Source organism: Phoca vitulina, unplaced genomic scaffold (genome assembly GCF_004348235.1).
Source record: "Phoca vitulina isolate PV1807 unplaced genomic scaffold, GSC_HSeal_1.0 scaffold21, whole genome shotgun sequence".
Classification (NCBI taxonomy): Eukaryota; Metazoa; Chordata; class Mammalia; order Carnivora; family Phocidae; genus Phoca; species Phoca vitulina.
Window position 1 is genome coordinate 16,441,140 of NW_022589724.1, and position 16,157 is coordinate 16,457,296.

The 16,157-nt window shown below is 50.5% G+C and overlaps 1 protein-coding gene across 6 annotated transcripts in view; it reads right to left on the reverse strand.

Moving 5' to 3' along the window:
• The window catches only part of ASTN2 (astrotactin 2), an 877,839-nt gene that overhangs the window by 246,919 nt on the left and 614,763 nt on the right, over window positions 1-16,157 (reverse strand). For all 6 annotated transcript variants that reach the window (XM_032419129.1, XM_032419128.1, XM_032419127.1 and 3 more), the window contains one exon: window positions 2,039-2,163. In XM_032419129.1, the coding sequence (XP_032275020.1) occupies window positions 2,039-2,163 (125 nt within the window). The remainder of the gene's footprint in view (window positions 1-2,038; window positions 2,164-16,157) is intronic.

Consider the following 16,157-nt stretch of genomic DNA (forward strand, 5'->3'; position numbering starts at 1 on the left):
GATTTCCTGGCTCACCTACTCACCTGCATCCTATTCCCCATCATAAGCCCATCCCTAGTCCTTACTCATCCTTGACTCCCGTCTTACCCAACTCTATCCTAGATCTCTACCAAAGATTAGGGGTAAAATGAGGCTCTGCAATGGAGGGAGGTATTTTTCCTGGTAATTACTTTTTTTTAAATTCTAGAAATGTAACAGTTTCCTTATTAGGATGCCTCCAAAGATCCTCAAATCAAAACAAATAATCCTAACAATTTGAACCACTAATATAGAACCACGATGCACCGAGCATTTTATACCCACAATCTCCAGTACTCACCCAATGCTGACAAATAATTGTGATACCCCCTATTTCAGTAGAAGAAACTGAAGCTCAGAGGAGAAAGTGCTCAAGGACACACAAAGATCAGACACAGATCCAGGGTCCTTCCCATTAGAGCACAGCACCTCCCCATGGACCATGGTGCTATCTGTTTTAAGGGGTGGTGAGCTCCCTGTGACTGGGGGTATCCAAGAGGACTCATTACTCAGTGGGGCTACTACGGACCTGATTTCTTCATTGCTAAGGAGGATTAGACTAGATGCCCTTTACAGTCCCTGTCAGCTCTGAAATTCTGTGATCTTATGAAACTTAAGGAAGGCATAGCAGGCTTTTACAGATTCTGCAAAGCATTTTTATATTTGTGATTTCATTTGATCTACATCTGGGCCCTTTTTGAATGAGGACAGGTCAAGAAGGGGATGGAGGGTCATGGATACAGCATCAGTTTTGGGGTCAAGACCCACTGGGTTTAAATCCTGACTCGACGACAGACTAGTCTTGTGGCCTTGGACTCGTTAAATGATTTTTTTAATCTGTTTCAAGGGGGACAATAACCCTTGCAGGGTTACATGGATTCAGACACGCAGGGTGCATGGCCCCTGGGAGACCCTCAACACACGTGGGTCCTCTATCCTGTTTGTGCCCCTTCACAGGAAAGGCTCGTGGAGCTTCCAAGGGCTTGCAAATGGTAGATGGGTCCTCCCTGGGGGGCGATTTCCCTCTCGGTGAGACGTCCATCACTCGTCAGGGGGACCATTCTCCCTGAGCAGTGGTTGAGATATCCAATGACTATATCACAAAAGCAGAACCAGGGCCCTTACATCTTAGGAAAATCCCTCCACAAAGGACAGGAGAGGAACTGGGAGAAGATGAGGGGGAGCAGAAGGGCATCCTGGGTGGGACAGAAGATATGGAGCCTCAGGAGAGCCTACAGAAGGTAGCTTCCCTGTGAGGGGGAGGGGGAGGGGGATGGGGTAGGGGCAGGGAGCTGCAGAGCCAAGTGGAAAGGGCAGAAGACCTGGAGCCATGGCACCTGGTTCTCATCCTGGCAGGCGTGCCATGGGACCTTGGGCTGGTCCTGTCCTTTCTCTGAGTCTAGATTCCTCGTCTATAAAACAGGGAAAATAATACCCACCCCACAGGATTGGAAAATAATACCCAACCCCATGTTCAAAATCAAGCTGTGTAACAAACGCTTTCAAGTAAGAGAGGCTCCTTGTTGAGGGGTCCAGTGATTTTACTTTAGAATGATTTAAAAATAAACCTAGTGAAATAAGCCAGACACAGAAAGACAAGTACTGCATGATCTTACTTTTATGTAGAATCGAAAGAGGTCGAACTCGTAAAAGCAGAGAGTAGAATGGCTGGGGGTTAGGGGAAATGGGGAGGTGTTGGTCAAAGGGTCCAAAGGTCTGGTTATGTGGAATGAAGAAGTTCTGTGGGTCTGATGCGCAGCATGGTGACTACAGTTAATATCTTTGAAATCTGCTGAGAGTCAGTCTGGCTCAGCTCAGAGTCTAGAGTCTCAGGGAACCCCCTAGCTCTGCACAGCCCATAGCAGGAGCCCCCACAAGGCAGGTCCCTTTGGCCTTCCGTCTCTCAGGAAGGAGGAGGCCTGGAGAGGCCCGTCTTGGATGTGTGGAGGGCTGACAGGCACCTGGAGAAGCCAGGTGTGGGGTCAGAGAAGCTGGGGGAAGCCCAGCGGGTGTATCTTACCAGTGAGCAGCTGGAGGTCCGGGAGGGGCTCCGAGAGGACCCCCCGGCACTGCTCCTCCACCGGCAGTGGGATCACCAACAGCCCATCGGCCAGCTGAGGGAAGTCCTTGATGAAGTTGTTCTCCCTGTGGAGAGGAGCAGAAAGACTGCCAAATGAGGGCGTGGAGGCTGCCGGGGCGGGGGGGTGGGGGGGTGGGGGGGGCGGTTCCAGGTTGGAGGGCAGCGAGCCTGTCGTCAGCATAGAGAGACTCATGAGTGGGTGTGCGTCCTTGCTGCCATGCCCCTGGCTCCCCGAATCCCAGCTCAGAGGACAGGGTGCTAACGACAGGCTCCAGAATCTGGCAGGCTAGGGCTCCGAATCCTGGCCTGCCATGTCCTAGCTGTGCAGTCTGGAGGAAACTCCAGCTCCACTCAGAACGTCAGTCTCCTTGCTATAAAGTGAGATCTCGGGGTAGTTGTAAACACTTAATGGGATAAAGCTGCCAATTGATTAAGACACAGTCTGATGCTCTACAAACTATATATTTGGCGGTTAAACATCCCCTTGCATAAGCCATGACAATGGTGAGCCAGAATGTGAGGGAACTGAGAAGAGCATGGAGTGCTTGGAGAAAAAGGGGCAGGAAGGCTTGAAAGAATGAGTGGGTGTTCAAGTGGAAAGGTCCTAAGGGATCTTTTGCATCAGATTCCTCCTTTTACAGATAGGGAAACTGAGGCCTAGAGAAGGGGAGCAACTTTCTCCGAGATCCCTCCCCCCTCCCCCCAGGCTAGTGCTCTTTCTCCTGCCCTAATCTCTTCAGGGGTCTCTATTCCTTCCCTGTAGGGCCATCCCAGGAAACTGTTTCTAAGACAGTCCTTTGGGGTGACCTCAGGGGACTGAACCCCCAACAATGGTAGTCTTTAGGGCAGGTGGGGTAGTAACAGTGCATCACATGGAGGTGGGCTTCAATCTTTTACACAACAGACCTGCCTCCAAATAGAACAGCCTGCCAGGAGAGGTGGTGAGCTTCCCGTTCCTGAGAGTGTGCAAGCAGGGAACTGGACAGCCATTGGTACAGATGGTATTGGAGGCATCTCCATATTAACATCTCACTTTTGAGATTCTCTCATATTCAGAGACCCTCAGAATTTGATACCCTAATTACAATCTGGAGAGGAGGAGGAGGGAAAGGAGAAGAACAAAGGGAGGTGGATATTTATCACTACATTGTGCCCCCTGGAATAGGCAAACTTGAAATGAAAATCAGAAAGAGGAAAACAAAAGCAGGGAATGCCAAAGCAATGCCTTTGGAGACTGGATCTCAGGGCCGTTCAGAAGCAGCTGTGTAAATGTCATGGGGGCCTGGGTCCCTTCCTGTCTGTACTCTACGTCCCGCGGTGTGCACCTCCCCCAGGCACCTGTGAAGCCCCCCATCGACTCATGCATTTAGTGAACAGCTCCCCTGTGTCTTGACCCCTGAGCACCTTGGAGTCCAGAGGAAGAGCCATTATCCCCATCTTTGTCATCACCATCATCTCTTACAAAGTTTCGGATCCTTATCATCTGCTAGGGTCTGGTTAAACACTTTGCATACATTTTCTCATTTAGTCTTCACAGCAAGATAGCTATGATTATATTCTTTTTGCAGATGATAAAACATGTGGTTCAGGGTTCAGAGGTGGTACAGGGGTAAGAGGTGGTGAGTGTTGGGATTTGCACCCAGGTCTGCTGATTGCACACTCGGCTTGAGGGACTACGTTTCCTCCTGTCTCTCTTGTGAGGTTGGCCGGTGGGGACACAGATCTTGCCACAAAGCTACGGCCCTGCCCTCGTCAGCTGAACACTCTGTGTGGAGCCCTGAGCTGGATCTAGGGATTCAGCGAGGCTGGATCCTTCCCTGGTCCTCTAGATCTTCCCAGCCTACGGGAGGAGAAACAAATTAGCCATGCAGAACAGTCAGTGGGGCCCAGCCACCAGGAACACCGGGTGGGCTGGCTGCTTCTGGGACCCTTCCCTGTGAGACCCAAGCACCTGTTTCATGGGCAGGTAAGGGCAGGCCTGAGAAGATGCCAATGGCTCTGAAGACCGGGCCCCGGTTCTGCCCACAGCACACCCCAGCTGCATAACCTGGAGCAGACCACTCAAACCTCAATTTTCTCATCAGTAAGATGAGGATTATAAAAGCTGTTCAGTCTGCCTTAATGATACGCACCAGGCACTGTGCATTCGAACCAACCTGTGAAGTAGGTGCTGTTAAGACCCTCAGTTTAGAGGTTGAACAGATGAAGCACAATGCGGCTGGAGATCCCGGCTGGTCTGGCCCCAAAGCTCTGCTCAGGTGCAGGACGCTGTCAAAGCCGAAAGGGCAGGAGCACCCATGGGTGTGCTGAGCCCGGACAGACCGCAGCTGAGAGAAGGAGCCCGCTGCTCATTCCGACCAGACCACACCAGGTGCTCTGTTCTCCACGGGGCTTCCCCAGGCTGCACTCCATCGCCAGGAGCTGGGTGCCTTCCCTCAGCCAATGGGGAAGTAGAGGCTCTGAGGGGAGCAGCGCCTTCCTGGACTGGCACAGAGTGCATGTGGGAAGAGGGATCTGAGAGCACGCTTATGTTTTTTCACTTTACCATCCGGGGGTCTCCATTTCACACCCTCTCTGCCACTGCTTTTAAAGACAGAGCTGCCCCCTTCACCCCCCTATCCCTCTGCCTTCTGGTTAAGCCAGGCTTCACTTGGTGGGTAAATCTGACCCCAGATGGATAATGGGAGGAGCGCAGTGGGCAACCTCAGGATGGCGGGGGGCCTGGCTCATGATGCCCGTCTTGTTGGAAGAAGGCTCTCACCCTGACCTTTCAGGAAGCAGGGAGGATCCCGAGGAAACGCTTGAGAAGGAGGCGAAAGATGTAGGGGTGGGAGTTCGCAAGCCAGTGTGAAGGCTGGGAGGGAGGGAGGCAGGGGCGAAGCAGGGGGTGGCAAGACAGCAAGACCGAGGACGGTCCCTCAGGACCCAGCCCTTCGGCGGCCGCCTGGGGATGGTCATGAGTCCTGCAGGGCCGCTGCCAGCAGAGGGCGCCCAGGGCCTTCGCATCGACCGGCTCTCTGGGGAGGTAACAACACAGAGGGGAAGGGCAGCTGCTGGGAAGGTTCCACAGGGCCCAGAACCTCAGACAGAACCCAGACTGCAGCCTCAGAATCCACCCACCTGGAAAAGGGATGCAGGAGGCTGGCGGGGTGCTGGCTAAATACAGTTGGCGGAAAGCGAATTCCGATTCTCAGAGCTTGTGTGTACGTGTGTGTAGAAAAATTGTAACTAATCCTAGTAACAGGAAGACAGGAAGAAGAATGAGTAATATTTATTTATCGATCATCTTGTTCATCATCAGCTATATCCTAGACAGGATGTGTGTGTGTGCGTGTGTGTGCGTGTGCATGTGTGTGTGATTTTAACCGCACGGGAACTCTAAGGGACAACTACCATTATTATTCCCATTTTGTAAATAGAGAAAAGGGCACCCGGAGGGGTTAAGGAACTTGTCCAGCTGAGGTCCGCAGTTAGGAAGTTACAGTGGCCAAGACCACTCGCAGCCAATGGGGCTCCTAGCTTAGTGCCCGGCACTCAGTAAGCACCTGTTCAAGGGATCAATCCCAAGTCCGTGCTCCTGATCACTGACATCACCTGAGACGGGGCAGTTCTGTTGTTCCCTGCCAGAGTGGGTGTGCTCTGTGCCCACGATGGGTCTGTGTGTGTACACAAGTGCATGTCGTGTTTCAAAGAGTGACAGGGCCCCGGTTTCTGTAGACAAACATCTCCCCCAAAATATCCATGAAAAGAGTTCAAGCTCCGTTGATATTCTATGAAAACGATTCATCACATTTTTAAAAAGCAGATGCTAGGCTCCGGGGACTCGGGAGAACTCTGGGAGTATGAGGTCTCATTCATTCCACAGACATTGATTTGGGTCTCCCATGTCGCAGGGGTTGCTTTGCACGCTGGGGACACAGCAGCAGACAGAGAAGCGCCTCCATTCACGAGGACCAGGGGAGAACGCAAGCAACGTAGCAGGGTCTGCAAGGCCTTCGAGATCTAGCCCCTGCCTGTTCTCCTGCCTCATGTTTTGAGCCCCTGTCCCCTGGTTCTCCAGCTACACTGATTGCTCTTAAGTTCCCCTTGTAGGGCATGCCCGCTTCTTCCAAAGGGCCCACTGGGGATTTACCCTTTCTCCAGAAAGCCCTCACCCCTGCCCCCTGCACCTGGCCATGGCCTACTTATCATTCAGACCACACGTTACTTCCCTGCCTTTGAGAAATCTGCCCAGGACCGGTTCTCCTGCTACGCTCCGCTTTTGCTTCCACAAAGAGCTTCCAGCTCCTAACTGTAGAGGTGCTCAAGGCGACCCTGTAGGATAGGTACCTTGCCCACTAAACTGTGAGCTCCATGGGGGCCAAGACTGTGCCTCTTTTACTGCCACCTCCCCAGGGCCTAGCACGGTGCAAACTACATACAAAGTGAGTGCTCAGTGAACACGGGATCTAAGGGATATTGGGAATTGGGGTCTAAAATTTTAGCTCTTCCACACGGAGCTTCAAACCCTACTTTCTTCCTCTTCCTAAGTGCACAGGCACCCGGGCTCCCATGGAGCTCAGCTAGGAGCCAGGGGCCCCAAGCCCCCTGAGGTGGCAGGGACCAGATTGGAAAGGGTGATCCCTCTAAGCAGGGGTTGGTCAGACCTCCCACTCTTGATGAACACTGTGTCCTTGTGTGCATTCACACTGGGGCCAAGAAGCAGGGGATGGGGTGGGGTGAGGAACACCAGCAGGAAGCAAGAGCCCAGTTAAAAACCACCTCCTCTTCCATGTCATCATCCCAATTTTCCCCAGTTGGAATAAAACCTTCCTATCACTTTTCCCTCATGCATCTTGTCCGTGATTAGATCCCAGAAGTGGCCTTGGGGTCTGGTGGTGGAAAAGGCAAGTGTTCAGAAGCCCTTCAGACATGGTCCAGATGCTGCCTGACTTTGGGGAGGTCACTTCCATTTTAGGAACCTCAGTGACCTCACCTGCAAAATGGGAGTAATGAGTTTGGGACTTCAAGGGATTGGGAGGAGGATTCATGTGAAGTTCTCTTTAGTGATGGTCCCAATTCCTGAATCGCACACTAGATCCTGAATCTCTTCGTGAGCCTCAGAGAACCCAAGACAGTGCCTACTCAGTAGAAGCCCCCTAAGCATCTGTTCAGTTGTGTGCAGAGGTGAGAGGCAGGCCTCCTCAGCCTCCATGCCACCTGCACCCAACCTCTAAGTGACTCAAACCCACAGAGCATTCCACGGAGGATGCACCTTGTCTAGCTTCACGCTCATCAGCCATGCTGACAAGAAGGACAAGCAGGGGAAACTGGGCTCCTCCACCACCCTCCCCCCACCTCCTCAGGTCTTCCCTCCCTCCTGTCCCAATTTAAGAATATGTGTGAGTGTTTTGGATACATTAATACACAGTCACCAGCATGCAAGAGCCGATCACCCCTCAGCTCTGGGGAAATTAGCATTTAAATTGAGGTATTTCAGGGAAGTAAATCATCCCAGAGTGAGCCAGCACTGTCTGCAGGCTTTCTTAGGGGACGGAAGGCTGGGAGCTGTGGGCTGCAAGCTGTTGAGTCTGCAGGGAGTGGCCTACTGTCCCTGGCTGTCCCTAGGCTGCCCAAAGCCTCCTCAAAGGGTGGCCATAAACCCCCAACACCAATGAGGACACCTCTCCCGGTTTAAACCGTGCCCCATCCTTCACCTGCAAGTAAACTGAGCCTTTCTGCCAAGTGAGAGCAGCGTCTTTGGCTGAGATGTGGTTTCCTCTGTGACCAATGAGCTGGGACACCTGGTCTCATCTGGGCTCAGTCACTGTCTCATTGGGGGGGTCTGAAGAAGACACTCCCCACCCCTGGGACTGGCAGGGGTGAACAGCTGGTACAAAATATTTGGGTTTCTCTGAACCCCAGATTGAGAGGTATTGGGCTCTATGCCACAGCCATTCTGTAGGTGCTAGAGTCACAGAGACTGGTGTTTAAACGGATGCTGATACCTGTCCACGGCTACTCTCAAGTCCTGCTCTTCTCTGGAAGCAGTTAGAAACTGTGTGTTCTCTTGTGATCTGCTTCTTAATTATGGGTCTTTGTTTACGTTCTCGGCTCAAGCGCTAGACTTAGGCATTCCTGCATTCAGGCATTCATTCATTCATTCATCCACTCAAGTATCCAATAAATCTTTATTATTATGTACCAGGCCTTGGGAATACAATGACAAAATAGACACTCTGTCCTCAAGCTCCCCATAGCCTAGTAGGAGATACCCGTGTACAAATGCTTCTATGCATGTGTGCAAATGTGTGCAAGGTGAGTAATGGTTTTGAAAAGGTTAAAATAAAGCATTTTTCATTCTCCATAAATCATATTTGTCTATGGCACCCCACCCACTAAATCAAAAGGATTCATCCCTCAGGTAGAAGGACAGATACCATCTAGAGAAGAAAGGGGGTCACTGCCCAGCTTTGCATCTCAAAGCTGACTTTGTAGTGTCTTGAGCTAGATAAGAGTTTCGAAAGCCGGCCTGTGCCGGAAGTGAAGGTCCCCTTACATATCAAAGCCAGGCCTGGCTGACTCAGATCATAGTGTCTTATTTTAATGTACAGATGGTACGGGCTATGACCTCGGGGGAGTTCCCACCAGACAGGAAAAGGGAGGAGAAAACCCTTCTTTCTGCCACCAGGGCTGGGAGGGATTGCTGAGGAGAGAATGCTAGGGGGCCAGGAGCTCAGACTCAAGGGTCAACAACCTCTTCCTGGACTATTAGAAGTCAGCACCCCTTCCCCATCCACCCCAGCCTCGAGGGCAACATCTACAAATGCTTAAGATACTAACAAGGGTTTGGGAAAAGTCACAGGGCAGGTGAGCAGGAACACTGGGGGCTGCCGCCCCAGAAGATCCGGGATTAGTCTGGGGATCTGGGGAGCCCCTTTATCCAACAAGCCAACGGGAGCTCCCGTGAGAGGTAAGCAGGAGGTGAGCAAGAGGCTGGCAGAAGTCAGCCTCCCATTCCTGCACCCACGGGGTAGACAGAAGAAAGCTGACAAGACATCCTAGCATATCCCCCTGCCCCCTAGCATACCCCCCTGCCCCCATGGAAACAGGGATGGGGAAGGCTCCCTGAGATTAGAACAAGGGGGGTTCAGAGTGTGGGGACCTTTTGACTTTGGACTTTGGTAGTGGATTCCAGCACATAGCCCTTCTCAAAAGACTACCCAAGGCATCCATATCCTAATGGATTGCCAGTGCAAGGGGGCTCAGAGCCAAGCTCAAGTAAGGAATCATATAGTGACCCCAACAAGGATCCAGTAGGCCACGTCTATACCAAAGTCCTTCTGCTATCTGCAGCATGTGTACCCTCAGGCCAAGTGGAGGTGAGGGAGCTGCTCGGTGGGGAAAAGACAGGGTTGGCTGATGAGGAGTTCAACTTTGAACAGACTAAATAGTTTCCCTAAAGAGGATGCTCTGTATCCTTAATTGGCAATTTGAAATACTTTTTTTTTGCTATCAGTGGAATGGAAACTTGAGGAAAAGATTTTATCAGCGGTAGAAAATTCAGAAGACCACAGTGTTTTGCATAACTGAGTTGTAGTCGGGAAAAAAAGTTTGAATCTTCAACTGTTTAAAGAGATGGTATAGGTTCGAGTGATAAAGTTTAAGACTTGAAAAAAAAAAGTTTAAGTTTCATAGGGGAGGTGCAGAGACCAAGGGGCACTTAACACAGACTGGGCAGGGTAGGAAGGCTGCTTGGAGGCGGTGAGCCTTGACTGATTGGGAGAGGTTATCCAGGGAAAGAGCAAGGAAAGAAGGTGGGAGTGGGGTCCAGGCAGAAAGAATAGCATGTGTAAAAGTCCAAAGTGGTGTGTGTGTGTGTGTGTGAGAGAGAGAGAGAGAGAGAGAGAGAGAGAGAGAAGATGGAACTCTCAAATGGCACATTCTCGAAACTGAAAGAAGATTCAAGATGTAAAAGCATGGATAAAAAACAAAGATGGGCTGGAGAGGGGCAGGTAGAGAGATCAGATTTTTTTTTTTTTTAAGATTTTATTTATTTACTTGACAGAGAGAGACACAGGGAGAGAGGGAACACAAGCAGGGGGAGTGGGAGAGGGAGAAGCAGGCTTCCTGCAGAGTGGGGAGCCCGATGTGAGGCTCGATGCGGGGCTCGATCCCAGGACCCTGGGATCATGACTTGAGCCGAAGGCAGATGCTTAACGACTGAGCCACCCAGGTGCCCCCGAGAGATCCGATCTTAAGAGTCTTCAAAGTGATGCTAAGGAACACAGGCTTTCTTCTGAGGACAAGGAGACCCCCACGGCAGGGTTTTCAGCAGGAAAGCAATACTATCTGACCAGAGCCTTAGAGCCTGGACACAGAGTGGAGGGTGAGCCGGAAAAGGAACAAGGCTGGAGGGAGGGAGACCAGTCGTGGGGTTTTGCAGCAACCCAGACCAGCATGGTGGAGGAGCGGTATGATGGAATATCGAGAAGAGACACAGATTTGAGAGAGACCCAGCGAGGAGGCCCTGCTGTCCTCTGGTCCCCATCATCCGCTGCATGCGGTAGGAGTGGAGGCAGTCATGAGCTATGTCAGTAGGTTAACTCCGGGGCCCACCTCCCCTTACAGTTAAGCCTCAGAGCTCTCCGGACACCCCCGTTTTCACCTGCCATGGCCAGAGAGCAGACTGCTGTGTCTTGGCCCATAGGACACTCTTGCCTTTTTCCTGCACCTGCTGGCTGGCAGTCCATCTCAGCTCAGCTGCTACGTGTGAGACTCACAGGAAGACTGCCAGATCTCCCTAAAATCCCCAGCATTTCATGCAAGCTCAACCACCTCCAGAGGGAGGCTCCCAGGGCTGCCATCTCCTGCTTGGCGGGATACAGTTCATGACTCCCACGCTCCGGGCTGTTTCACCGATCACGGGTGCAAAGTTGCTTTGCTGGCTCTGCAGTGGCCCATGCATACAGGGCCATTCTTATCTCAACTGAGGCTCACAACAATGATGCAAGAGGAGACAAAGACAGAGGGCAGAGAAGTGACTTATGTAAAGGCCTCCCGGTTTGCAAGACCAGAACAGGCTACACATCCATATTCTTGATTTCTAGCCCAGAGCAGCTTCCAACTGGCATGTTCTGGAGGATCAGTAAGAAGGGCCACGTTAACCTGCCTGACCCCCTCTGTCTGACCTGGGGGGCTCCTTCAAAGCCGGAGTTGCATTTGATTCTTCTTTGCAACCTCCTCTGAGCCCTCTTGAGGGCCCTGCAGAGAGACTTCATGGTGTCATCTTCTCTGGAAGGCATCCCTGAGCCCCTTCTTTGGAAGGGGGGTCCTGCTTCCACCGTACTTGACTTTGGCCCTGACCATAGCCTCCAGAAGGTGTGGTTGTCCTGTTTCCCATTCCAAGCTCTGTAGTTCTCAGTTGCAGAGAACTATTTGGCCGATTACCCTCTGAGCCTTCCTCATCTACACACCTTGCTTCCTGGGTCTGCGCAACAGCCTGCTAACTATGCATGCGCTCTACATTCAGCCTTGTCCATCCAATCCATTTACCATCCTGTGGCCAGAATGATTTTCTAAAATGACGGTCCGAACTCACATGTATCATTGGCTCTGGGTATTAAGTGTTCTGTTGCCGCTGTAACAAATCACCAATTTCAAGGCTTACATCAACTTACACTCATTATATTTCTGAAGGTCAGATGTCTGACATGGGTTTCTGGGCTACAGTCAGGTGTCAGCAGGGCTGCATGCTCCAGAGGAGAAACCACTCCCTTGCTTTCCAGCTTTTGAGACTGCGCACATTCCTTGGTTCCAGGCCCCCTTCCACCACCACCCAAGCTAGCCAAGGCAAGTCAAGTCCTTCTGGAATCACATCTCTCTGGCCTCCTCTCTTACCTCCCCCTTCCACTTTAAGGATCTGTAGGATTATATTAGGTCCACCTGGACAATCCAGGTGATAATCTCCTTATCTCAAGATCAGCAACTGTATTTCTACCTACACACTTAATCACCTTTGCCCCATAAGGTAATTTATTCACAGGGTCCGGGGATTAAAATATGGACATCTGGGGAGCATTATTCTGCCTACCACACTCCATTCCTCCCCTCCGCCCCCGAATAGCTTTGCTGATGCCTCTCCTTTCATTTGGGGGTTTGAGGCCCCTTCTCCCTTCCTATTCTGGCATTTTCACACTGGACTGTTGGTCCTGGTCACACACTGACTCCCTTGCTGGACCAAGGGCACTTGAAGGCAAGGACCATGTCTGTCTTATTTGCTGCTGTACATCCAGCCTTGACCCAGTGGCTGAAACACACACTAGGGCTCAGTAAGCACTTATTCAATGAATGAATGAATCAATGAATGAATGTCTCCTAGCTGAATGGATATGTATGAGAGACACCCCATCCAGCTGCAGTGCTGCAATCTCCTTTCTGTGCAGCCTGAGCCATAGCCTCATTCAGGTCTCCCTCCCTATCCACCTACCCCCCCTCTTCTCTCGTTATCTAGTATCAGAATAATAAGCATCATTTATAAGCTAATATCTCCTGATTCTTTACAATGTACTAGGCATCAGTCTAAGGGTTTTACACATATCTCATTTCACACAGCAATCCTGGGAGCTAAGTACTCTTCTTCTAATGTTTTTTTGTTTTTGTTTTTGTTTTTAATAAGGGAGCTGAAGAATAAAGAGATTAATAAGTGCACAAAACTAGTAAGCTGGACTTTGAACAATTAAATTCCATGTTCTTAAAGACTATGCAAAAAGATGCTAGTAATGTTTAATTTTGCCCCTCAATGCAATGCTGAAAAGTAAAAGTTGACTCACTGAAAATACCAGTGCTGCCTGAATGTGCCAGATGGATGCCCACATTAATAACAGTAACTGCTCTTTATTGAATACATGCCATGCGTTAGGTGCTCTGCAGGATTTGTTTCTCGCTTTTTTTGCCATAGACTGAATGTCTGTGTCCCAGCCCCCTAACTCCGCATGTTGAAACCTAATGCCCACTGTGATGGTATCTGGAGGTGGGGCCTTTGGGAGGGGATTAGGTCATGAGGGTGGGATGAATGCCCATAGGAAAGAGGCCCCAGTCGTCCCCTCCACCAAGTGAGGAAAGGTGCGATCTATGAACCAGGAAACAGATCCTCAGCAGACACTGAATCTGCCAGCGCCCGGAACTTGGGCTTCCCAGCCTTCAGAGCTCGGAGAAATAACATGTTCGTGGTTTAAGCCACGCAGTTGACGGTATTTTGTTAGAGCAACCCCACCAGACTGAGACATTTCTAACATCTTGCAAAGTCATCATTATGATCTCAATGATGGAGGTGAGGAATCTCAGTCTCAGTGAGGTGAGGTCACTTCCCTAGGCTCACACGCAGTGAGGGCACCAGTAACACCCCACCCCCCCCAGCCGTGTACACACTTCCTCCTGCCCCACCCTCACGCGTCTGCAGGTGTGCGTGAACACACGGGCACGCGCACTCACACACGCACACTGTGCGGTCCGGCTTACACATTGCACACGCCTTCCGTCTCTAAATGCAAAATCACCTCCACCAGCCGCACCAAACTCACTTAAGCATTCCAGGCATGGCTGCTACCAACTCTTGCCCTGGTAATTGCAATCCCTGAAATTGAAGGAAATTGCAGGCTAGAGAAACATTATCTTCTCTTCATCCCCTTCGCCCTCCGTCTCCTTGCCTGCTGTGTCAGCACGGGGACCCCTCATCGTGTCCTGATGCCGGGAACAGGCCCGATCGCTGTCGCTGGGGCCTCTGGAGCTGCTCGCTGAACTTCTCCCACCAGTTCTCAAGGGAAGGAGTCAAAGGCCCCGAGAGGCTGGGGTGGCAAAAGTTTGACACCACTAGGCCCCATCTCTGCTTTTCAGATACTACACTGAGATCTGAAGAGGAGAATTAGCCTGGCCCCACATCCGCCAGACAGAGATGCGGACCTACAAGCTGCCTCGGAACCCAGATCTGTAGGGTCTGAGTGAGGAAGAAGCATCCCTTGGTCCGAGGTGGTGGCTGAGCCTCTGAGCCGAGATGGCTGGCTCTCTGCAGCCACAGGCCCCCGCTGCACGCTGAGGTTACACCCCCTCCGTTCCAGAAGGGTCTAGCTGCTTATGTGATAACAGTCAAAGACAGAAGCCAATATCCCTGCACCTTTAAAACCATTTCAACTGCAATTAGGATCTTCAGATTCTGGTGTTCGGGGCCTTCTCTGTTCCCAGGGCACCCCGACCCCCACACCTCCATTCACGTCTGTCTCAAGGGCCTAGCTTAACAGCAGACACAGAATAAGTGCGCTAAAGCCCTTGCTGAATGGTCCAAGGGTCGACCAAGGACTCTCCCTGAATCCTGGTGTGTGTTCTCACCATTCCTCACGTACCCCCCAGTCCTGCCCCGGACAGGGAGCCAGCTCTGTGAGGCTGTGCTGATAATTTGCTGGGTGGCCTTCAGCAAGTCCCTTCCCAACTCTGGGGGTCTTTTAAGCCCTGGGGTCATTTCTTTGATGAAAACAGGTGTCCCCAAATGGCTCTAGCACGGAAGGCTAAGAAGGAGTTCTGGAGAGGGGGAACCCCGGGGGCACTCTGTGTCTCCTTTCTCACCTTGGAAGCAATCTTGTGGACATGCACACCTGAATTGACCTCGTGGATCCAACTCCCATCCCCTACGTGGCTCTGCTTGGACAGAACGTTGAACCTTCCCAGGGCCTCTGTTTGCTCATCAGGAAAATGGGAATCATAGTCATCCTAGCCTCACATGCTTGTTGTAAAGAGTGCAAGAGCCCATAATCCGAACTGCTTAGAAGGCCTGACAAGAACAGGCTCTTGATAAATGGTAGCTTATTATTGCTGTGGAGCAGTTTTATTTAACATTCTCGATAAGCCTGTCTTGATTAGGAGAAAGGGAGATGCAAATTTTAGAGCTGGGATGGACCTCAAATTCTTTTCTTTTCCTCTTCCCAGGCAGCAGATACAGCTTGTCCAAGTCACATGATAGGACTATAATGAGAACCCAGGACAGGTGGCTACTAATTTGGAGTTCTTTTCTTTCTATCCTGGGATTCTTTTTTTTTTTTGGCTGGTGGATTTGATTTTTTTCCCTACCTCATACCCTATCCTTGACATCTAGGAGAGTTGTTAATGCTAAAGGCCATGTCCCCGGCACCGTACGTTGAACACCTCTCTTCCTACCACAGTATATACCGAAACAGCTGTGGGTATGACTATTCTCCCCACACTGGGAATGGAGACTAACTGTGTCTTCTCTCTCCTTCTCCAATTCCCAACGGTGCATTACGTACATAAAAGACTCTCAAAAGTGTTTGTGAAATTGAACATCCAGTAGGTTGGACTCCAAATTTTAAATAAAAAAAGATATTTCAAAACTCCTAACTTAAAGCAACAAATAGGGAGAATAAAAGCCACATTTTAACTAACCACACAGCATCAATGCATTTATAACTTCATTTCTTGTAGTAGTTAGAGAGAGAAATTTTCTTTTCTTCTCTTTCTCCTTCTCTCTCTCCTTCCTTCACTTCTTTCCTTCCTTCCTTCCTTCCTCCCTTCCTTCCTTGTTAACATTTAAAACCAAGCCATGAGGTGCATTTTAGAATCAGAACACATGGTCTAGGAACAGCTGTTTCTGGTGTGAATTTGTGGCAGGGGTCATATCTCTGAAAGTTTCTTCTTCCCTTTTGTCTTTCCCCTTCTCCCTGGGGCACCTTGCAAGTCTTTCCATATAGCCACCTCTAATGAGCTTTGCAAAATGAGAAACCTGCTGCAGTAGAAGAAAATCTAATAGCAATTGCTTTGTTGTTTGCTCCCTCTCCTCTTTCTCTCTCTTTTTTTATTAGTCATTAGCAATGGAGAAAGAAAACACCCAAAGGCAGTAAAAAGGCAGCAATATTTGCACGTGCTTTCTGCAAGACTGAGCTAATGAGGAGCCCTGACCATCTCTCATAGCCCTTCTTTTTCAATTTCAATAGATCTGACATCAGTTGCAACTAAGTCCAGAACTCAGCTAGTGTGGACATTAGCTAGTTTACATCATAACCACAGTGAAGTG